General features: G+C 47.3%; 1 protein-coding gene across 3 annotated transcripts in view; it reads left to right on the top strand.

The window, feature by feature from the left end:
- Positions 1–24,554, top strand: part of IL15RA (interleukin 15 receptor subunit alpha) — a 112,317-nt gene that overhangs the window by 74,445 nt on the left and 13,318 nt on the right. Inside the window, exons 2-4 of one of the 3 annotated variants that reach the window (XM_075925172.1) lie at positions 6,437–6,631; positions 12,149–12,226; positions 13,842–14,219. In XM_075925172.1, the coding sequence (XP_075781287.1) occupies positions 6,437–6,631; positions 12,149–12,226; positions 13,842–14,219 (651 nt within the window). Of the gene's footprint in view, positions 1–6,436; positions 6,632–12,148; positions 12,227–13,808; positions 14,220–24,554 lie in introns of all 3 variants that reach the window. The other 2 variants (XM_075925165.1, XM_075925177.1) reach the window with 2 other exon arrangements.

The following is a 24,554-nucleotide window of genomic DNA, read 5'->3' as shown; positions in this document are numbered from 1 at the left end:
TCGATGAGGGACAGCAAAGCAGTCCTGTCTTGGAGTGCCCTGAGTGCCTGCACTCGGGACACCACAGCACTCGGCCACATGGAGCCAGAGCTTCCCCTGGGCACGCCGATGCATCTCATGGGGTCGTTGCCATCAGCCCGGATGCACTTGCTGCAGGTTGCCATCCGGAGGGGTCCAGCGGGGGGCTGTCAGGATCCAGGAGGCCCTGAGGGACAGCATCCACCCCGAGAAGCCCTCAGAGCCTCCCCGGTCCTCCCCACTGTGGGATCATGCCCCATTCCTCCCTCATGTCCTTCCACTTACCCCTCCCTAGCCCCCCTTTATAATGTCAAATAAAAGACACGTATGTTCAAAAATAGAAACTGGGTTTATTGAACAAATCGGGGGGGGGGATGAACCTCTGGGGAGACTGGGAAAAGGAGGTGGGAGAGGGGAAGAGAGAGGGTGGAAGAGGAGCGGGGAAAACCCGGGAGGAGGGAGCTGGAAGGGGGAAGCAAGCGGAAGAAGGGGGAGGGGAAGCTCAGGGCTCAGGGTTGCAGGTCTCGCTGGACCAACCTGACTTTCATGCAAACCTGCTCCTGGGTTCGCATGTGGCCTTTGGTGGCCAGGCTGGCAGCTATCCTGCCATAGACGGCCGCGTTCCTCCATCTAGTGCGGAGATCATGGACGTTGGGAGCATCCCCCCCAAATCTGAATAAAGTCCATGATCTCCACCCTGGACCAGGAAGGCGCCCGCCTTCTCCAGCCCCTGTCAGGCTCCTGCGAGCTGGCAGACTGCTCCTGGGGTGCGGTGGAGGGCTGGCTGCCAGTGGCTTGCTGGCTCATGTTTTGGGGCCACTGGGTCAGGGCCCTGGTGGCCACTGGTGGCTCTGGGCTGGGAGGCTTGGAGCTGGCACAGGCACCGTATCCAGGGTCTACCCCTTTAATGTCTCTGGGGCTGGGGAAGAGGAGAGGAGAGTAACCTTTCCTGGTTGTGCTTTTGTAATTGGCTAGCCATTCACAGGCTTTGTTTAATCCTAAACTGATAGTGTCAAATTTGCAGATGAATTGTAGCTCTGCAGTTTCTCTTTGAAGTCTGTTTTTAACGTTTTTTTGTTGCAGGATGGGCTACCTTTAAATTTGCTACTGTGTGTCCAGGGAGATTGAAGTGTTCTACAGGTTTTTGTAAAGCGTAGGTGAATGAGCCCGTGATGGTGTAGCTGATGTGGTTAGGTCCTGTGAGGGTGTCGCTGGTGTAGATACGTGAGTGACACCATCACAGGACCTAACCACGTCAGCCACACCATTATGGGCTAATTCACCTGCACATCGACCAATATAATATATGCCATCATGTGCCAGCAATGCCCCTCTGCCATCTACATCGGCCAAACTGGTTGTAAAAGAATAAACGGACACAGTCAGATATCAGGAATGGCAATACACAAAGGCTATGTCTAGACTACATCCCTTTTTCGGAAAAGGGATGTAAATTAGACGTGTCGCAATTGCTAATGAAGCGGGGATTTACATCTTTTAACCCTTATTTCATGAGGGATAAGGGATCTTTTGAAAAAGGCTTTATTTTTCAACAGATCAGCGTCTAGACTGGCGCTTTTCTCCAACAAAGCTCCGTGCCGAAAAAAAGCGGCAGCCATTTTTATGCTAATGAAGCGCGGGAGATTTAAATCCCCGCTTCATTAGCAATTCCGATACGTCTAATTTACATCCCTTTTCCGAAAAAGGGATGTAGTCTAGACGTAGCCAAAGTCTTTGGCCCCCTCCCCCTTGAGGCGCCCATGCCTCTGGTGGTGGGAGGAGACTTTGTGCGCTCCTCTTTCCCCCAGGCCAATCAGGCCTTGGGGGCGGGGGAGTGTGCAAAGTCTTCTCCCACTCTGCCAGGTGCGCATGGCGTTTCTAAGCACTGTGTGCTCCTGGCAGGGTGGATGAAACTTTATGCGCTTCCCCCCACTCTCAGGCCCTAATTGGCTTGGGTCTCCACGGGCCAGATCAACCCACTTGGAGGGCCAGATTTGACCCACGGAGGCCCCTTTGCCCACCCCTGCTCTAAGGTTACATCCACACAGTAGCACGTACCTCAAAATAAGCTACGCAACTTGAGCTATGCAAATTGCGTCACTTATTTTGAAATTGGCTTATTCGAAATTTGGCATGGTCTACACGGCGCTAATTTTGAAATAAATCGCCATTCTGGCGTCTTTCTTAATCCTCGTGCAACCAGGTTTACAGGAAGCCCAAATAAAACGCTCATTATTTCAAATGTATTTCTGTGCTGTTAAGACGCGCAGAACGCTATTTCAGGACAATGGACGTTACCCCGAAATAGCGCCGCTGTGTAGATGTACTCTACGGTGCCAGAGGACCACTCGTAGTTTTTAAAGTTACAGACTGACATGGCTATCCCTCTGAGATTATTTACACAGAACAGCGACTTTCAGCAGCTCATAACTTCTCCCTGATACCTGCTGGCATGCTTAATATGCAATAGTACACTTTATACAGATGAGGACTAGCGGAGTTACTGGGTGCTCCCCCAAAGTACAGAGTATCACACCAGTACTTATCTCCTAATGAACACACTCACAGTAGGGATACAAAGTGTCATCACCAACCAGATCACTGTGCTGCTGAACAAAATATAAATGATATTGCAAAAGGCATTCACGGTGCAGCTGGATCCGTGCAGAAAGGTGTCTGTACCTACCCATGGCTCCAGGCTAGCTAAAACAGTACAGCTGCATCTAGACTGCATCTAGCAGTGCAGCTGCTTTTGTCGAAAAACTTGCCAGCTGTCTACACTGGCCGCTTGAATTTGTGCAAAAGCACTGACGTTCTACTGTCCGAAATCAGTGCTTCTTGCGCAAATGCTTTGCCGTTCCCATTCAGGCAAAAGCCCTTTTCCGGAAATGTTTTTGCACAAAAGGGCCAGTGTAGACAGCTCAGGACTGTTTTGCGCAAAAAAAGCCCCGATCACGAAAATGGTGATTGGGGCTTTCTTGTGCAAAACCATGTCTAGCTTGGCACGGACGCTTTTCCGCAAATGCTTTTAACGGAAAAACTTTTCCGTTAAAAGCATTTGCAGAAAATCACGGCAGTCTAGACATAGCCTACCAGCTTTTGTTAAAAAATAGTTTTTACTTTAAATATGGGTTCAGTTGTTTTTATTAAGGTGTATGTATCAGTCAGCCTGTGGAACTCCTTGCCAGAGGATGTTGTGAAGGCCAAGACTATAACAGGATTCAAGAAAGAGCTAAATAAATTCCTGGAGGATAGATCCATCAATGGTTGTTGGCTAAGATGGGCAGGGATGGCGTCTTTAGCTTAAGTTTGGAAGCTGGAAACGGGTGACTGTCATAACCATGAGGGCTGGCCAGCAGCCTGTCCCCTGTGCCTAGCCAGATAACTGGTCAGCCAAAAATAACAAAGCAGGTCGGGATTTCAAACTGTACAAATGATTTTTTAAAACTTTTCCCTCCTTTGTCTGAGTCAGAGCAGTTTCTTCCAAGTAACAGGGAGATGGGGAGGCCTTTCCTCGGGTTTTATTGTTTTATGGTTTGGAGATGTGTAAATAATGTCTGTGCTGTTAAAAGTGGGGTTTTCCTCTCTTTTGTAACCAAGTCCTGAGCCCAGGGGATTCCCCTGTGTGTCTGGATTAATTGGTGGCTCTTTTCCAGCTAGTCACTATGCTGGCAACTATGGTTTTGTTTTAATAATAAAAGTTTTTTTTTTAATTAACCTGTTATTGGTTCATTTCTGTGCCCTGGAAAATCTGTCTGTGGATGTCTGCATGCCTCTGACGAGGGGACAGCTACCACAGACTGCAGCTTGTATTTTCTCTTTTCTTTTTCAAGCTCTTTGCGGAAAAGAGCTTGAGGTACCCCTGAGGTTTTTAGGGAGGTCTCCCAAGTGATCTCTTCCCTGGTTTTCTTGGAATACTAGGGTGGTGGCAGTGGATATTCCTCAAAATCCAGGTATTAGGATTACCTGTTCATACCTGTTCTGTTCATTTCTTTTGGGGCACCTAGCATTGGCCACTGTTGGAAGATAGGACTCCGGGCTAGGTGGACCTTAGGTCTGACCCAGTGTGGCCGTTCTTATGTTCAGTCTTGCTGAACTGCCAAGACAGAGAGACACTCAGGGTACGTCTACACTGTGGCACTATTTCGGGATACTTCCGGTACCTTGAAATAGCTATTCTGCATCTTTGAAACAAGCCGGTTATTTCAAAATATAATGGGCTCGCTATTCCGACGTCTCTGTACGCCTCGTTCCATGAGGATTAAGGGACGTTTCGGAATAGAGGTTTATTTCGAAATTTGGAGCTATGTAGACAGATTACAAAATGAAACTATTTTGAAATTAATTTGAAATAAGCTATGCAGTTTGTGTAACTCACATTAAATGAATGGAGATACAGCTGCTCCCTGAGTTACCACCACCTCCCCTTACAACCAAAGCAGTTGTAAATGTGGATCTAAGTTACAATCAGCAATCCATGCTTATGAACAGTGCAGTCACCATGAAACTCTATGGGATCCAAGTTACAAACACTTTTCTTGTTAGTCTTTAAAGTGCTACATAGTCCTGTATTTTGTTTCAGCTACACCAGACTAACACGGCTACATCTCTATCACTTTGAGTTATAGACCAAGTGTTGGTCTGAAAGTTGGGGAGTAGCTGTATACCCATCTCCTAGAATGGACCCTGAAAAGTAATGGAGTCCAGTCCCCTGCCTTCACAGCAAGACCAGATTTGCCTAACAGATTTGCCCTAGATCTCTAGTGGCCTCCACAAGGATTGAACTCACAATACTGAGTTTGCCAGGCCAATGCTCAAACCACTGAGCTATCCCTTGTAGGGATAACATATTAATATATTGAAAATGATTCCCCCAAATGGAAGTGACTCCCCATAATTTGTTCCCCACAACTTAAAGTGTTTAGATTTATTAGGCTTCTTCTTATTATTATTATTATTAGTTAAGATTGTTAAATGTTTAGATTTATTATTATTATTGCCCCTTTAGAATATAATGTATTAGGTCATGTTACTTAGAACTGTTAAGAATATAATCCTATGTAGCCAGAAACAGCCCCCCACTCCCCCCTGTGCTCCAGGGCATGCGCAAGCTTGTGCAAGGGGATGCTTGAAATTGACATTGCAGAGATACATTGTAACAATGCATTGTCAAGCCACTAACTCTGCTATGGGAGCCAAGCCCTGTAATTGACTAAGGGCAGTGTTACGTAATTGACGCCTGTTCTCTTTAAAACATTGTAACTTTACTCAGCACTCAGAGAATGTTTTAAGCAATACCACCCAGAAACTTTTGTAACTACAACTTTTATTATTATACAAAATACTGTACGAATGTATGAGAGAGTGCTTGGACGATGAATGAATGGTTCTGAGAGGTGCCAGCCTGAGAATACAGCAACAAAGGGCTGAAGAAGGCGTCAGGTGCCAGTGCGACCAAAAGGTGTCAAGTGGAGAAAACCAAGTACTGGAGGTCCACCCGATGAGATCACTGACGAGCACCTGGCAGCCACCCTGGAGACATCAGCATGATGCAGCAATTCCTATAGACTGGCATAGGAAGAAATTCCTATAAGAACTGGACTAAAAAACTATGGAATCAGAGTCCAAGGTTCTGCTGCCAGCCTACCAGGAGCTTCAGATGCGCATCTGATCAGGACTTCGCTCCCCACTACCATCACTTGTGTACAGAGTACCTGGCCAGTATTCTGTCACAAGCAACTTCCAGGCTGGTAACTATAACAATACACAGAACCTGAACGAATGGATGAATGAATGTTTATATGTATAAGGGTTAAGTAGTTAAACAACATTGTTTGCTTCTATCTTTTCTTTATTTTTTTTATTATTATCTTTACAATAAATGTGGCTTTTTACCTTCTCCCCCTCATAAGATCCTGCTTGCTTTTATTGGTACAACACCCTCCCCGCATTGTGTAGCTTATTTCGAGTGAAGGGTGCAGTGTAGACGCATCCTCAGATAAACAGATGACTGTCTCTTTCTCCGCCTGCCGGCCCAGTGGGATTATAATTGTCCCAGTCCTCATCTCCAGCCCCTTACTGCCCCCCTGTGGTCAACCTGCAGAGCCCCATCCTACATATAACTCTCCTTGCTCTCCCACCTCTCCCTTTCTGTTTGATGGGAAACAATTGCATTCCAGGCACATCCTGTTGTCCTGGCACAACCAAACCTTGAACTGGCTTTAAGTTATGATCAGAGGAAGCTGCCCACCCAATTTGGTGGTCCTAGCTCTTACCCATTTAGGAAGAATTCTTGAACAGACTCATAGACAGACAGAGACAGACGTACATTTCTAAAATATATAATAAGATATTATGATGTGCTCTTTGGTGTTATATACATTTTTTCCCCTCTCTGCTTGTATTTTTTTCATTTCAGAAAGATGCAGCATACCAGAGGAGGTCAACAATGCAGAAATTAAAGTCAACAATAATAATTTATTGAATGCCACACTGCGGTACAGATGCAAAGATGGTTACAAAAGGAAAGCAGGAACATCCAGTCTCATTTTGTGTCAAAAAGACAGTATCACCAACATGCTCCATTGGACACAGCCAAATATAATATGTATTCGTAAGTAACGGCTGCCGGGGGGTACAGCACAGCTTTGCTCAGTGCTAGTCCCAGGCCTGCTGCAGGGAGGGGGGAAGGGGCAACTCCCAGTGTTCCCCGTGTATGTGTGCTGCACCTCAGGAGAGATTCAAATGCTGCCCCGTTGATTAGCAAAGCACCCACAGCTACAACAAACTATAGGGAATTCAGTGTCCGAAAATGACGTGCCGGGGCAGAGAGAAGTGACTATCGGTTAGATGAAAATGATCATTACGTACTTGAGCTGCTTTGGGATGATGTGGGGTCCAGATGATCCCTGACGTGGAGTTATATGTGGCTGAGCCCATGTATACCACGGCCCATTGTGTTCAGCATGGCCAAATTCTGCAGCAGGGGGCCCGTTGACATCAAAAGTCCTACTGCTGTCAGGGAACCACTACGTGGCCTGGGCAGGCTTTGCCCTCTGAAAGGAGATGTTTATACAAGGTAAAAGGTTCCCAGAGTGTTGTGCTTGGGGCACTCGGAGCGATCCAGCGCAGGGTTAGGATTTACCATGAAAACCAATGCACTGGCCCTTCGGCTTCGGCCCAGGAATGCACCTGGCCAATTGCGGGGTGCTGCGGGAAACCCACTGCTGGTGTGTCAGACACCTGAACAACTGGACTCCATCTGAGAGGCCGGGGCATCCCTGTTCTACACCTCTCCAAACAGTTGCTGTGTCCCCCGAAGTTCCTTAAAACTCAGCTAGGCCCCCGTGTAAAGCTGACTGGAGATACAGGGAGTCTTTTCCTGGACTTGATGGAGCCCCACACTTCAAAGGAGGGGGGGGGGGTCAGTGCCTTTCATGTCAGACTTAATGGCAGCTCGATTTTTAGACGGAGATACGGGGCGGATGAGTCAAAGATAAATTCTTTGAGTGGAGCACCCTGACCCAGAAGAACGGTGGCTGGAGACCCAGCCTGGATCTACGACAAATTCATAATGTCCCTAAAGTTCATGATGGCTCCAATGAGGACAATACTCCCAGCACTGGACTGGTTTTCATCCCTCAACCTACAAGACTCATATTTTCACACGCCCATTCGCCCGGCTCACAGGAAATTCCTACCAGTCACGGTAGGACAAGAACACTAACCTTCAGCAGAACCAGCCCACAACATTTTGGTACCTGAGGCGGGGAGCTCAAAAGACACCCCCAGGTCTCCTCGCTTAGGCCAAAAGTTTGAAAGGTCTTTCGTGCCCTCCTTCTTCCAGCACAGCACTCCACCTTCTCTGTGCATCTAGAGCAGAGAGAATACACATGCACCAGCAGCAGACACAATTTTCTACACTCCGGGTCCTCATGGCACCCCCCCCCCCATAGTCTGGCACCCAAGCCTGCTGCCTCAGTTTGCCTTATGGTAGGGCCAGCCCTGCCCTTCAGCCTGTGTACTGCACCAATGGTCTTCTCCAAAAACTTAGCAGTGGTAGCAGCACATCTATGGAAGCAAGGGATCGTGTTTTCCCTAGCTATACATGTGCTTAATCAAAGGCCCAATCCGTTGAGACATGAGAAACGTGGTCCGAACCACAATCATGCTGTTCCACTCACTAGGACTATAAATAAATGGACCCAAATCTACTGCAATCCCAATACAACAACTGGACTTTATCTGGGCACATCTCAACACCATAGATGTCAAAACATTGTTACCCCGGACCAGATTCAGAAACCTCAAGGACTTCATCTCAAAATACAAACCAGTCACCTAGGCTGTGTCTAGACTGGCCAGTTTTTCCAGAAAATCAGCCACTTTTCCGGAAACACTTGCCAGCTGTCTACACTGGCCGCTTGAATTTCCGCAAAAGCACTGACGATCTCATGTAAGATTGTCAGTGTTTTTGTGGAAATACTATGCTGCTCCCATTCGGGCAAAAGTCCTTTTGCGCAAAAGTTTTGCGCAAAAGGGCCAATGTAGACAGCCCAGATTTGTTTTCCGCAAAAAAGCCCTGATCGCGAAAATGGCAATCGGCTTTTTTCCAGAAAAGCGCGTCTAGATTGGCACGGACGCTTTTCCGCAAAAGCACTTTTCCATTAAAAGCATTTCTGGAAAATCATGCCAGTCTAGACGTAGCCCTAGCGTACATCTACACTGCACAGCTATTTTGAAATAAGCTATTCCAGAATTGTTATTCCAGAATAGCTTCTTTTGAAATAGAGTGTCTCCACTAAAGGGAAGCCTCAAAATTAGTCTGAGTCAGGCTTCCCTAATGTAGACGTGCTATATCGATTTAGAGCCCCAAGAGGCACTGGGGAGGAATAACTTAGAATGGCCCTGGGAAGGGATATTTCGAAATAGCAGCAGTGAAGCATCTGTCTACACACACCTTATTTCCGAAATAGTATTTTGGAGTAGGCGTTATTCCTTGTACAATGAGGTTTACCGAAGTTGAAATAAGCCGTCCGTTATTTCAAAATGATTTTGAAATAACGGAATGGCTGTGTAGACGCTTGCAGTGTTATCTCGAAATAACGGTGCAGTGTGGACGCACCCCGAAAGTGGAGCAACCACAGGGTCTCCACTCACAAGAAAGAGAGGTTCCTCAGCTTGTGCTGTAACTTGTACCTTTGAGATATAGGTCCCTGCGGGTGCTCCGCTACCTGCCCTCTTCTTTGGCGTTCACAGGAGTGGTAGAGAAGGACCTAGAGGGTTCAGGTCGTGCGTGCTACTTGTGACACTGTTCATGTCATGCGACTCCTACTGTGCAGACACTGCTACCTTAAGACAGCGCCGGGGTGCATACCCCCTGAAGTGGAATGCCCCCCAGGGGCCTACGTTTTGGAGAACTCCAGTTCCTGCACAAGCTGAGTAACTCGGGGTACGTCTACACTACGGCGCTAATTCGAACTAACTTAGTTTGAATTAGTTAATTCGAACTCAGCTAATTCGAACTAACGCGTCTAGAACTAAAAGCTAGTTTGAATTAGCGTTTTGCTAATTCGAACTAGCATGTCCACATTAAGTGGACCCTGAACTGGGCTTAAGGATGGCCGGAAGCAGTGCCGGCAGGGCATCAGAGGAGGACTTAGAGCGGGGAGCTGCTGTCTCAGGCTAGCCGAGGGCTGTGCTTAAAGGGTCCCGACCCCCACCCCGGACAGACAGTTCTCAGGGGTGCCCCGCTGGCAAAGCAGTCCTGGCTTGGAGTGCCCGGACTACCCACACTGGGCACATCACAGCACTCGGCCATCAGCCCGGCTGCACTTGCCGCAGGCTGCCATCTGGGGAGAGGGGGCAATTGGGGGGCTGCAGGAGAGGATCCACCCCCAGAAGCCTGCAGATCCAGCCCAGTCCTCCCCATCAGGGGCTCGTACCCCATTCCTCCCTCACTTCCTTCCACTTACCCTTCCCTAGCCCCTCTTCTTGATGTACAAAATAAAGGACAATTGTGTTCAAAAATGGAATCTGTCTTTATTGAACAAAACTGGGGGAGACTGGGAAAAGGAGGTGGGAGAGGGGAAGAGAGAGGCTGGGAGAGGGGAGGGCAACTAAAATGATCAGGGGTTGGGAACAGGTCCCATATGAAGAGAGGCTAAAGAAACTGGGACTTTTCAGCTTAGAAAAGAGGAGACGGGGTGGGGGACAGGATAGAGGTCTCTAAAAGCAGGAGTTGGGTGGAGACGGTGCATACAGAAAAGTTCTTCATTAGTTCCCATAAAGAAGGACTAGAGGACACCAAAGGAAAGGAATGGGTAGCAGGCTTCAAACTAGTAACAGAAAGTTGTTCTTCACAAAGCAAAGAGTCAACCTGTGGAACTCCTTGCTGCAGGAGGCTGTGAAGGCTACAACTAGAACAGAGTTTAAAGGGAAGTGAGATCAAGTCATGGAGGATGGGTCCATGGAGTGGTATTAGCCAGGGGGTAGGAGTGGTGTCCCTGCCCAAGGTTTGTGGAAGGCTGGAGGGGGATGGCATGAGACAAATGGCTTGGTCACTGTCTTCGGTCCATCCCCTCCAGGGTCCCTAGGGTTGGCCGCTGTCGGCAGACAGGCTACTGGGCTAGATGGACCTTTGGTCTGACCCAGGACGGCCATTGTAAGCTCAGGGCTCAGGGTCGGGGGTCTCAGTGGACCCCCTTGATTTTCATGTACACCTGCTCCTGGGTGGCCAGGCTGGCAGCTCTCCTGCCCTAGCCGGCCACTTTCCTGTGCCTAGTGCGGAGATCGTGGACAAGGTCCACGATGTCTGCACTAGCCCAGGCGGGTGCCCGCCTCTTGCGGTCCTGGGCAAGCTCCCGGTAGCCGCCAGCCTGGTCCCGGGAAGAGGGGGAGAGCGGGGGGGGACGGACATCGGGTGGGTGGCTCGATCCATGCCAGGTGCAGGGTCTGCTGGCTGGGTGCTGGCAGGCTTGCACCTGGCACGGGCACCGTAGCCAGCCCGTGCCCCTTTAAGAGCTCCGGGGCCGGGAGGGGGGCATACGAGTTTCCCTGGTGTTGGCCAGAGTGGCCACCAGGGAAACCTGGGGAGGGCTAGCCTCCCACTAGTTCGTATTAAGGGTCTACACAGCCCTTAATTCAAACTAGTAAATTCGAACTAGGCTTAATCCTCGTGGAATGAGGATTACCTAGTTCGAACCAAGCGCTCCGTTAGTTCGAATTAAATTCGAACTAACGGAGCGCTAGTGTAGCGCCTATGAAAGTTAGTTCGAACTAACGGACGTTAGTTCGAACTAACTTTGTAGTGTGGACATACCCTCTCTTTCCGGTTGTTGTGGAGAGGAGTGGTGTGATCTAGTGAATAAAGCAAGGAATGGAGTCAGGCCTTCAGGGCTGTACCACGCACAGTCATCTTAAGTACATAAGAGTGGCCACACTCGGGTCAGAACAAAGGTCCATCTAGCTCGCTATCCTGACTGCTGACAGTGGCCAGTGCCAGATGCCCTGGAGCAGTGTTTCTTAAACATTTTAAGACCAAAGAACACCAAACAATAATTTTTTTATGAGGAACACCAAGGATTTTTTTTGAGGGGAAAAAAAAGTCACCTGCCCCTTTAAGGGCGGCCATTTTGAACTCTGTTGTTCTCCGTGGCACACCTCCGACTGCCTCGCAGCACACCGGGGTACCACAGAACACAGTTTAAGTAACACTGCCCTAGCAGGAGTGAGCAGAACAGGGAACCATGAAGTGATTCCTCTCCTGTCACCCATTCCCAGCTTATGACAAACAGAGGCTAGGAACACCATCACTATCCATCCTGGCTAATAGCCACTGATGGACCTGTCCTCCATGAGCATATTTAGTTCTTTTTTTGAACCCTATTAAAGTCCTGGTCTTCACACATCCTCTGGCAAGGAGTTCCACAGATTGTGCACTGTGCGATCTTACTTCCCCTCGCTCTCACTCTGCCTGGTTTGCAAACCCAGAGCAGCTAATCCTTCCCTCCCTGTGGCTTAAGTTAGTACCGTCTGTAACTGTGCTTTCAGCTTTATGCACAAGGAGTGCTATGGAAGGGCACAGTAGTGTCACTTCTTGCAACTATCTCACTGTGTCTTCTTTCACCAGGGGACCCTGCTCTACCTCCTTTAACTTCCAGCCCCAGGCAGACAACGTTGGCACCCAGGACCACCTCTACCCGTAGAGGTAAGCTCTTTCCTAAAAAGAACCAAGCGTGTTGTTTTGTTTTGGGGAGAGAGGGGGAGATTGAAATTCAGGGGCTGATTTTTCAGTTACATACAGTGGACCCGATCCTCAGCTGCTGTAAATGGGGGTGGCTGCTTCAAAATCCGCCATGTCCTCCTCCCTCCCTGCCCTTGAGGGCTGTGGCTGCAGTGATAGCTAATCCAGTGTGGCCCATGGGAGGTGTTGAAAGTTAGGCACCAAATCTTTCATCGGCATGGCCTGATTTTCTAAGGTGCAGAATAAGAACATAAGAATGTAAGACTGGCCATACTGGGTCAGGCCAAAGGTCCATCTAGCCCAGTGTCCTGTCTGCCAACAGTGGCCAATGCCAGATACCCCAGAGGGAGGGAACACAACAGGTAATCCTCGTGTGATCCCTCCCCTGTCACCCATTTCCAGATGAACAGTGGCTAAGGAGACCATCCTATTCATCCTGGCTAATAGCTACTGATAGACCTAAACTCCATGAATGTATCTAGCTCTTTTTTCAACCCTATTAAAGTCCTAGCCTTCAGGACATCCTCTGGCAAGGAGTTCCACAGGTTGACTGGTAACCACCTCTCCCATGGGCCTAATTGAAAACCAGGCCATTTTTCACAGCGGCTGAATATGGGGCTTAGGGACTAACTTAAGCATCCATGTTTCAAAATCCTTGGCCACTCTCCTGACTCTGATCTCTCCTTATCTCCTCCTCCTCCGGCCTTCTCTGCTGTTTGCTACACTCCTTGATAGTGCCACATTTAAGTCAGATTGTCAGCTTTCAGTTTAAGGACCATCTGGCTTGCACGGTGTGTTTATACAAGATTTGACACAATGGAGCGTAGCCCAGACTAGAAGCTCCAGGACTGGAAGCTATTGCAACAATATACAATAGTCTATTAAGAAGTTAAATATAGAGCTCACTATACTATTTGATTTCCGGTAAACTTCTGCCTTGTAACCCGGAGACAAGAGCACTCAATTGAGATAACTCCCCAGGGAAGATGACATGCATCTGACGAAGTGGGTCTTTGCCCACGAAAGCTTATGCTCCTACACTTCAGTTAGTCTATAAGGTGCCACAGGACTCCTCGTCGCTTCCCCAGGGAAGAGTTACTCTGGGTAGGAGATGTCCACGTTTTTAGTCTTTAAGATCTTGATTCAGAAAGATCCTTTTCGTAGGCTGCCCTTTAAGCAAGAGAGCAATGCCATGGATTTCTGAGCTGGGCATCTGTTTACGCACTTGCCCAAAAGGGGACTGTATTGAGTCAGCGTGGCCTTCCGCTGATCCAGAGGCGGAAACTCCCACAAAAAACCCTTGGTGGGCGGTGCCAGAACCACTCAGCCCCGCCCACAGGAAACAGGAAGTGAAAGCTGGGGGTATAAGAAGGAAAGCTCCCAGATTTTACTTCCTGTGTCCTGTGGGCGGGGCTGGGTAGTTCTGGCACCGCCCACCAAGGAGTTTTTGTGGGAGTTTCCTCCTCTGGGTCAGCGGGAGGCCACGCTGACTCACTATGGGGACATAAATCATTTAAATGAAAACAACCGTTCCCGTGTCTTGCAGACGAGGCTAAGAGTGTATTTAATCACTTGCTAGAGTCAAAGACTTTTACGCCAGCTAAGCAGCCAGTCACCAGAGTCCCTGCAGAGATTACCACCGCCCCAGTCATGGCCTCCACGCCATCCCTTGAAAGCCCCACCTCCCAGCTCAGGACTGATATGCCTTCCCGGGGGACCCTGGCCACCACCGCAACTGAGAACAGGTCATCCAAGGGGCCTGCTCGCGAGATCACGGAAGACCCTCCATCACGGGGCACCACAGCCGCCCAGGACACCTCCCCCTCCCAGCTCTGGACTGAAGAGCCGGTGTTGGAAACAGTTACAGCAGCAGGAGATTGGTCAACAGCAGAGCCCACCAGTGTGACCACGGGAGACTCAACACAGCTTTCCACGGCAGCCACCCATGACACTACAGGTTTGTCACCACCCAACCCCTAGTGTTCTAACCGCATGAGCAAAACTAACCCATTAACGGCTCTGCCGGCAGGGCACCTGGCTTAACTATTTAAAGGCTACGTCTACACTGGCACCCTTTTCCGGAAATGCTTAAAACGGAACAGTTTTCCGTTATAAGTATTTCCGGAAAAAGCGCGTCTACATTGGCAGGATGCTTTTCCGGAAAAGCACTTTTTCTGGAAAAGCGTCCGTGCCAATGTAGACGCGCTTTTCCGGAAAAAAGCCCCGATCGTCATTTTTGCGATCGGGGTTTTTTTGTGGAAAAGAAATCTGGGCTGTCTACACTGGCCCTTTTCCGGAACAGTTTTCCGGAAAAGGACTTTTGCCCGAACGGGAGCAGCATAGTTTTTCCGGAAAAGCACTGATGACTTTACAGGAGATCGTCAGTGCTTTTCCGGAAATTCAAGGGGCCGGTGAAGACAGCTGGCAAGTTATTCCGGAAAAGCGGCTGATTTTCTGGAATAAGTGGCCAGTGTAGACACAGCCTTTCTATATCACCTAGTACCTGATACTGAAATGGACTACATGCACAGGACTACACGCATCTGTGGCCTTTCCCACAAACACACACGGCACCAGTTTACCTCGGGTTTTGTCTACACACAGAAGCTGCACTGACTTCACTTAAATCGGTTTAAAAAAATTTAGTTAAACTGATACAAACCCCAGTGTGGACACCCTGAACTCAGCTTTCTGGCTTATATCCCACCCGGAATTAAAGTAAATAAAAGCATCCTAGTCCAATACATTAAATTCAGTACAAATATCAGCTTCCTTTGCACTGATATCATATACTCTTCAGTTGACATAAGTAGTGTCCAAACCCAGGTCTGCCCGGAAATAACTAAAGCTGTGAATTAAAACAACTTACATTATTTTGGTTCCAATTTGCATAGAAACAAACCTTTACAGTGGCAGTCTAATCTGAAGTAAGCCTGTTTGAAAATCAACGTAAGAGTGCATCGCATCTACACAACAGCGCTTAACTCGAAATAAGCGACACAAAGTAAACTACGTCAATTGCGTCGCTTATTTCAAAATAGCTTATTTCGAAATGGGGAGTGTTTATTTCGAAATAGAGCCCTCTTCCTCCAACTTCCTATCCAATGAGGGTTACAAGAGTCGGAGTAAGAAATCCTCCAGCTTGACAGCATTTTGACCCTATTTCGAAATAACTGCCTGTTGTGTAGATGCGGACTAAGTTATTTCGAAATAATGTTGCTGTGTAGACATACGCTCAGTGTCCACACACAAAGTTGTACCGGTTTAACTAAATTGGTGGAAAATCCCCTGCCCTGTTGTTCTGACTAATATTGCTGCCTTCTGCCATAGTAGGCATAGGATGGTGTTTGGTCTGTGTTTTCCTAGTACAATGAGATCTACCAACGAGCCACAACTGGCATTCTTTAGAAATAATAATAGAAATAATAATAGTCAAACCAAAGCAGTTTAGGTGACTCTTAAAGGGCATCCTTGCTATAAGACCAAGATACGTTCCAAAAAACTTGGACTTATAGCGAAACAATGTAAAGCAGGGAATTTTTTTCCCGCGGCTGACTTCAATGTAAGCAAACTGGGGGGAGTGTTTTGCACAACTTATAGTGGGGAATGGGTGGACTTATAATGCATGGCTACGTCTAGACTGGCATGATTTTCCGCAAATGCTTTTAACGGAAAAGTTTTCCGTTAAAAGCATTTGCAGAAAAGAGCATCTAGATTGGCACGGACGCTTTTCCGCAAAAGCATTTTTTGCGGAAAAGCATCCGTGCCAATCTAGACGCGCTTTTCTGCAAAAAAGCCCCGATTGCCATTTTCATCATCGGGGCTTTTTTGCGCAAAACAAATCTGAGCTGTCTACACTGGTCCTTTTGCACAAAAAGGCTTTTGCCCGAACGGGAGCAGCATAGTATTTCCGCAAGAAGCACTGATTTCAGACAGTAAGAAGTCAGTGTTCTTATGGAAATTCAAGCGGCCAGTGTAGACAGCTGGCAAGTTTTTCCGCAAAACCACCTGCTTTTGCGGAAAAACTTGTCAGTCTAGACACAACCCATCAGTTCCAACAAACATCAACGACTTTAGTGTGGAACGGACGTATATCCGGGCGACTTATAGTGGGGACCCCCTGTATTTCGGTGTCGGAATCATAGAATCATAGAATCATAGAATAATAGGACTGGAAGGGACCTTGAGAGGTCATCGAGTCCAGCCCCCCGCCCTCAAGGCAGGATCAAGCTCCGTCTACACCATCCCTGACAGATGTCTATCTAACCTGTTCTTAAATATCTCCAGAGAGGGAGATTCCACCACCTCCCTTGGCAATTTATTCCAATATTTGACCACCCTGACAGTTAGGAATTTTTTCCTAATGTCCAATCTAAACCTCCCCTGCTGCACTTTAAGCCCATTACTCCTTGTCCTGTCCTTAGAAACCAAGAGGAACAAATTTTCTCCTTCCTCCTTGTGACACCCTTTTAGATATTTGAAAACCGCTATCATGTCCCCCCTTAATCTTCTTTTTTCCAAACTAAACAAGCCCAGTTCATGAAGCCTGGCTTCATAGGTCATGTTCTCTAGACCTTTAATCATTCTTGTCGCTCTTCTCTGTACCCTTTCCAATTTCTCCACATCTTTCTTGAAATGTGGCGCCCAGAACTGGACACAGTACTCCAGCTGAGGCCTAACTAGTGCAGAGTAGAGCGGCAGAATGACTTCACGAGTTTTGCTTACAACACACCTGTTGATACAACCTAGAATCATATTTGCTTTTTTTGCAACAGCATCACACTGTTGACTCATATTCAACTTGTGGTCCACTATGACCCCTAGATCCCTTTCTGCCATGCTCCTTCCTAGACAGTCGCTTCCCATCTTGTATGTATGGAACTGATTGTTCCTTCCTAAGTGGAGCTCTTTGCATTTCTCTTTATTAAACCTCATCCTGTTTACCTCTGACCATTTCTCTAACTTGGTAAGGTCATTTTGAATTATGTCCCTATCCTCCAAAGAAGTTGCAACCCCACCCAGTTTGGTATCATCTGCAAACTTAATAAGAGTACTCTCTATCCCAATATCTACATCATTGATGAAGATATTGAACAGTACGGGTCCCAAAACAGACCCTTGAGGAACTCCACTTGTTATCCCTTTCCAGCAGGATTTAGAACCGTTAACAACAACTCTCTGACTACGGTTATCCAGCCAATTATGCACCCACCTTATCGTGGCCCTATCTAAGTTATATTTGCCTAGTTTATCAATAAGAATATCATGCGAGACCGTATCAAATGCCTTACTAAAGTCTAGGTATATGACATCCACCGCTTCTCCCTTATCCACAAGGCTCGTTATCTTATCAAAGAAAGCTATCAGATTAGTTTGACATGACTTGTTCTTCACAAACCCATGCTGGCTATTCCCTATCACTTTATTACTTTCCAAGTGTTTGCATACGATTTCCTTAATTACCTGCTCCATTATCTTCCCTGGGACAGACGTTAAACTGACCGGTCTATAATTTCCTGGGTTGTTCTTATTCCCCTTTTTATAGATGGGCACAATATTTGCCCTTTTCCAGTCTTCTGGAATCTCCCCTGTCTGCCATGATTTTTCAAAGATCATAGCTAAAGGCTCAGATACCTCCTCTATCAGCTCCTTGAGTATCCTGGGATGCATTTCATCAGGACCTGGTGACTTGCTGACATCTAACTTTCCTAAGTGATTTTTAACTTGTTCTTTGTGTATCCTATCTTCTAAACTTACCCTCTCTCTGCTTGTATTCACTACGTTAGGCACACCTCCAGACTTCTCGGTGAAGACCGAAACAAAGAAGTCATTGAGCATCTCCGCCATTTCCAAGTTCCCTGTTACTGCTTCTCCCTCCTCGCTAAGCAGTGGGCCTACCCTGTCCTTGGTCTTCCTCTTGCTTTTAATGTATTTATAAAAGGTCTTCTTGTTTCCCTTTATGCCTGTAGCTAGTTTGATCTCATTTTGTGCCTTTGCCTTTCTAATCTTGCCCCTGCATTCCCGTGTTGCTTGCCTATATTCATCCTTTGTTAGTTGTCCTAGTTTCCATTTTTTATATGACTCCTTTTTAATTTTGAGATCATGCAAGATATCCTTGTTAAGCCAAGCTGGTCTTTTGCCATATTTTCTATCTTTCCTACACAGCGGAATTGTTTGCTTTTGGGCCCTTAACAACGTCCCTTTGAAATACTTCCAACTCTCCTCAGTTGTTTTTCCCTTCAGTCTTGCTTCCCATGGGACCTTACCTACAAGTTCTCTGAGCTTATCAAAATCTGCCTTCCTGAAATCCATAACCTCAATTGTGCTGGTCTCCCTTCTACCTTTCCTTAAGATCATGAACTCTATTATTTCGTGATCACTGTCCCCTATACTGTCTTCCACTTTCAAGTTCTCAACTAGTTCCTCCCTATTTGTTAAAACCAAATCCAGAACAGCTTCTCCTCTGGTAGCTTTTTCAACCTTCTGAAACAGAAAGTTGTCTCCAATGCAGTCCAGAAACTTATTGGATAGCCTGTGCCTCGCTGTGTTAGTTTCCCAACATATGTCTGGATAGTTGAAGTCCCCCATCACCACCAAATCTTGGGCTTTGGATAGTTTTGTTAATTGTTTAAAAAAGGCCTCATCCACCTCTTCCACCTGGCTAGGTGGCCTGTAGTAGACTCCTAGCATGATATCACCCTCGTTTTTTACCCCTTTTAGCTTAACCCAGAGACTCTCTACACAGCTATCTCCTACGTTCATCTCCACTTCAGTCCAAGTGTGTACATTTTTAATATACAAGGCAACCCCTCCTCCCTTTTTTCCCTGTCTGTCCTTCCTGAGCAAGCCGTACCCTTCCATACCAATATTCCAATCATGCGTCCCATCCCACTAGGTTTCTGTAATACCAATGATATCATAGTTGTATTTATTGGTTAGCAATTCCAGTTCTTCCTGCTTATTACCCATACTTCTCGCATTTGTATATAGGCATCTAAGATACTGATTTGATCTTGCCTCCCTGTTGTGCCCTGATCTTCCTTTCTCCTTGCCATTATAGGCCGTAGTCCCCCCCATTTCCAACCCATCTCCCAGTCCCGCACATTCAGCACTTACCTGTGGGCTTTGCTCACCTGCCCCCGACAAACCTAGTTTAAAGCCCTCCTCACAAGGTTAGCCAGTCTGTGTCCAAACAAGGCCTTCCCGCTCCTGGAAAGGTGAACTCCATCTCCGCCAAGCAGTCCTTCCTGGAAGAGCACCCCGTGATCAAGGAAGCCGAATCCCTCCTGGCGACACCATCGTCGCAGCCAGGCATTCACCTCCAGGATGCACCTCTCTCTGCCCGGGCCCCTACCTTTGACAGGAAGGATAGAAGAGAATACCACCTGCGCTCCAAACTCCTTCACCCGTACTCCCAAAGCCCTGTAGTCACACTTGATCCGCTCAGTGTCACACCTGGCAGTATCATTTGTGCCCACGTGGATGAGTAGCATGGGGTAGTAGTCAGAGGGCCGGATAATCCTCGACATAAGGAATGCCTTATTTCAATGAGTTTAAGCCATTAAAAAGAAAATTGGGTTATGCTGACATGAAATAACCCAATAAGAGTATCGTTTCCGCATTATGTGCCAGGTTAACTAAACAGATGCAAGTTCTGGATGCAGGCAGCTCTGTGCCGTCTGCATCTTCCTCGTCAGGATTGATACGGCCATGAAAGGAAAGCCCGAGGGATCCTTTGTATCAGGGACTTTGCTATGCTTCTGCTAAACAGTCTTTGCTGTTTACCTGCTTAAGAGGAAACCACCCCTGCCTCCCTTCCTTGCTCATTGCTGCTTCTGTAACACACACACACACACACAAGCGAGATGCAAAGCTCCTATGGAGATGTACATATGGGGACATGGCAGCTGGATTTCAAACGTGGGTGCGTAGAGAAGGCCTCTTTTCAGAGTGACGGAGCCTCTCGAAGGCCCCATTTGTGTTGATGGGAGCATCTCTCACAACCATTTCGGTACCCGAATAAGGATCAAGATGTCTAGCTTGTTGCTCCCAGTTTGATCTCCTTGCATTGACCAGAAAGGGGAGGTTTCCTTTTCCAGAGGCCAAGAACGGGGAATGGTTTGGCCCTGTCTAGGCTTTGTGGAGTGGGAGAAAAGAACAAGTAATCTGTCCTTAAATGTGTGCGTCTTTTCCGGTTGCTTCATTCTTCCCTGCTGCTGTTCTTCCCGTCCTGTCTCCTCTTCTAGCCTTCTAACATTTTCTTCTCTTCTTTTTCTCTCCTTTTTATTGTTCTCACCCATTGTCCTGTCTGTCCCCTCTCCCCTTGCCAAGATGTTACTCGTCCCACGTGACTTTCTGTTCTCTTCCCCTCCCGTCTGCCCTCAGATGCGTCTACTGGGCCTCCAGATTCCCCCATCTCCCCCATAGCCTTTCACCATCCCACCCCACTCTCTGGAAGCCAGCCCCCCCCCCCACCCACAAACACACCGCGCGGGTCTTGGAGCCTCGTCTGCCCCACTGAGTTGCTTAGACCCCTGGTTCTTTCATCCTTCCCCAGCTCTTGTAATTCACATTGGCTACGTCTACACTCCCCTCTCTTGTGCAAGAAAATATGCAAATGAGGCAAAGCGGTGAATATCGCCGTGCCTCATTTGCATATTTAATGAGCCACCATTTTGTGCCAGGGGCTTTTGCGCAAGAGCCGTTCTTCCTGAAAAAAAGCAGCAGAACGGCTCTTGCGCAAGAGGGGGGTTTTGCGCAAAAGCCCCTTGCGCAAAATGGTGGCTCATTAAGTATGCAAATAAAGCGCGGTGATATTCATCGCTTCGCCTCATTTGCGTATTTTCTTGCGCCAAACGGGGGCAGTGTAGACGTAGCCATTGTGTCTCTGGGCCTCCTGACTGCTCCCTGCCCAATCCGTTACAGAGAGGAAGCCGACGGCATCTCTATCTTCTGCACCGGCCGTAGGGTGGGGCGTTATGAGTCAGGCCTGAACAAGAGAAGGATGAGAAAGAAGGGGAGCTGCTCATCCTAGGCATGGCCACAGTGTTTCTCCAGCCCTGTGCTCACCGGGCCAGGGGCCTTTGCAGCACCCACGGGCCCAGCCACACTCCGTTTTACCTCACAAAAAGGCCTCGGCCCCAACCTTAGCCCACCCAGCGCTGTAATAAAGTCCCCTGTTCACCGTTACATCGGTTTGCTAATCCGCAGCGCCTCCTACTGGTCTCATCCTGTCCCAGCTCTGCCAGTTCGCCTCAGTCACAAACCACTGCCCTCTGCTATTCCGGCCTGGGGTCTCCCCAGTGCCGGGCCGGCCCGGACGTGCAGCGTGCCGAGCCATTCCAGCCTCCTTGAGCAGTGGCAGCCAACCCAGCCAGACGCGGAGGCGTCCCCTAAACAAACGCCGGGGACTGGATGAAACGTCAAACCAACTCCCCTCCATCTGTCAGGCTGGGTCAGAGTTAAACCCACGGCCAGCAGCTACAATCTAAAGACACCTGTCCCACCTGCTAACCCGCTGCATGGTGGGTCTCCCCTCCCGACACCTCTTGCTTTTTAAAGTAGGTTCTCTAGGCGGAGCCATCAGGAAAAATGGGTGAAATCCTGCCAAATTGTAAGTCTCGGAAATCAGCACGTCGCCTTGATATGTGTCTGCTTACTGTCCGTTTTCCTAGCTTATAAGGGAAGAATAAACAGGAAGAGGGTATGATGCTGCCAGGGGAGTTGAGTAGCTTCAGTCGTCCAACGTCCCTTTCTTTCATTCAATCATAGGCAGGGGAGAGCATAAAAACATAAGAATGGCCATAAGAATGCAGCCCAGTACCCTGTCTGTCGACAATGGCCAATGCTAGGTTTCCCAGAGGGAGTGAATCGAACAGGTAATGATCAAGCGATCTCTCTCCTGCCATCCATCTCCACCCTCTGACAAACAGAGGCCAGGGACACCATTCCTCACCCATCCTGGCTAATAGCCATTAATGGACTTAACCTCCATGAATTTATCTAGTTCTCTTTTAAACCGTGTTATAGTCCTAGCCTTCACAACCTCCTCTGGCAAGGAGTTCCACAGATTGACTATGTGCTGTGTGAAGAAGAACATCCTTTTATTTGTTTTAAACCTGCTGCCCATTAGTTTCATGTGGTGGTCCCTAGTTCTTATATTATGGGAACAAGTAAATAACTTTTCCTTATTCACTTTCTCCATACCACTCATGATTTTATAGACCTCTCTCATATCCTCCCTCAGTCTCCTCTTTTCCAAGCTGAAAAGTCCCAGTCTCTTTAACGTCTCCTCATATGGAACCCGTTCCAAACCCCTCATCATTTTAGTTGCCCTTCTCTGAACCTTTTCTAATGGCAAAATATATCTTTTTTAAGATGAAGTGACCACATCAGTACACAATATTCAAGAGGTGGGTGTACCATGGATTTATATAAGGGCAATAAGATATTCTCCATCTTATTCTCTATCCCTTTTTTAATGATGCCTAACATCCTGTTTGCTTTTTGGACAGCCGCTGCACACTGCGTGGACGTCTTCAGAGACCTATCCATGATGACTCCAAGATCTCTTTCCTGATTAGTTGTTGCTAAATTAGCCCCCATCATATTTTATGTCTAGTTGGGGTTATTTTTTCCAATGTGCATTACTTTACATTTATCCACATTAAACTTCATTTGCCATTTTGTTGTCCAGTCACTTAGTTTGGTGAGAGCTTTTTGAAGTTCTTCACGGTCTGCTTTGGTCTTAACTACCTTGAGCAGTTTAGTATCATCTGCAAACTTTGCCACCTCGCTGTTTACCCCTTTCTCCAGATCATTTATGAATAAGTTGAATAGGATTGGTCTTAGGACTGACCCTTGGGGGACACCACTAGTTACCCCTCTCCATTCTGACAATTTACCATTTATTCCTACCCTTTGTTTCCTGTCTTTAACCAGTTCTCAGTCCATGAAAGGATCTTCCCTCTTATCCCAGACAACTTAATTTACATATGAGCCTTTGGTGAGGGACCTTGTCAAAGGCTTTCTGGAAATCTAAGTACACTATATTTACTATATCTTCTTTGTCCACATGTTTGTTGACCCCCTTCAAAGAACTCTAATAGATTAGTAAGACATGATTTCCCTTTACAGAAAACATATTGACTTTTGCCCAACAAATTATGTTCTTCTATGTGTCTGACAATTTTATTCTTTACTATTGTTTCAACTAATTTGCCTGGTACTGAGGTTAGACTTACTGGTCTGTAATTGCCAGGATCGCCTCTAGAGTCCTTTTTATATATTGGCGTTACATTAGCTATCTTCCAGTCATTGGGTACAGAAGCTGATGTAAAGGATAGGTTACAAACCACAGCTAATAGTTCCGCAATTTCACATTTGAGTTCTTTCAGCTCTCTTAGGTGAATACCGTCTGGTCCCAGTGACTTGTTACTGTTAAGTTTATCAATTAATTCCGAAACCTTCTCTAATGACACTTCAATCCGTTACAAGTCCTCAGATTTGTCACCCACAAAGGACGGTGCAGATTTGGGAATCTCCCTAACATCCTCAGCTGTGAAGACTGAAGCAAAGAATTCATTTAGTTTCTCCACGATGACTTTATCGTTGTTAAGTGCTCCTTTTGGATCTCGATCATCCAGGGGCCCACTGGTTGTTTAGCTGGCTTCCTGCTTCTGATGTACTTAAAAAACATTTTGTTATTACCTTTTGCAGTAATAACAGCCTCGCCCAGGCAAGAGGAGGCAATTCCGTGCTCCCAGAAGGGGCGGGGCCTCAGGTAGAAGGGGCGGAGCCAGAGGCTCCAGCAGTGGTTTAAAGGCCCACGATTTTGGGTCCTTTTGAATCATCAGACCCCGGGGGCAATTGCCCCCTTCCTCCCCGCATACCTATGGTTTGACAGATCAGGTTTTAGAAACAGTAGGGTGATGCAGGGCTATTTGGCTGACTCATCCTGACAGCCGCCCATCTGGTCTTATTCGCTACGTTCAGGAATATAAGAGGCTAGCAGGCGAGGGCAGGGCCAAGTTATTATTTGCGTAGATTACACTGATAGGAAAGTTTAGGAAATTAAATATACACCGTAGAATCTTAATGTGCTTGCAAAAGAGAAGTAAAAGAACCGTTTTAAATGTGTAGGATTTCAGCTTCAAACATTATTCACTGTATTGAATAAATTACCATACCTAGTACATTTGAATCAGAAACTCGAAAACCTTCCATTATTCTTTCTGCAACTAATTGGAATTATATTGTGATTTGTAACAGTGTCAATTTTCTTCGCACTAAA

The sequence above is a fragment of the Pelodiscus sinensis genome, chromosome 1 (genome assembly GCF_049634645.1).
Source record: "Pelodiscus sinensis isolate JC-2024 chromosome 1, ASM4963464v1, whole genome shotgun sequence".
NCBI lineage: Eukaryota > Metazoa > Chordata > Testudines > Trionychidae > Pelodiscus > Pelodiscus sinensis.
This window is presented reverse-complemented; position numbering and strand designations above follow the sequence as displayed.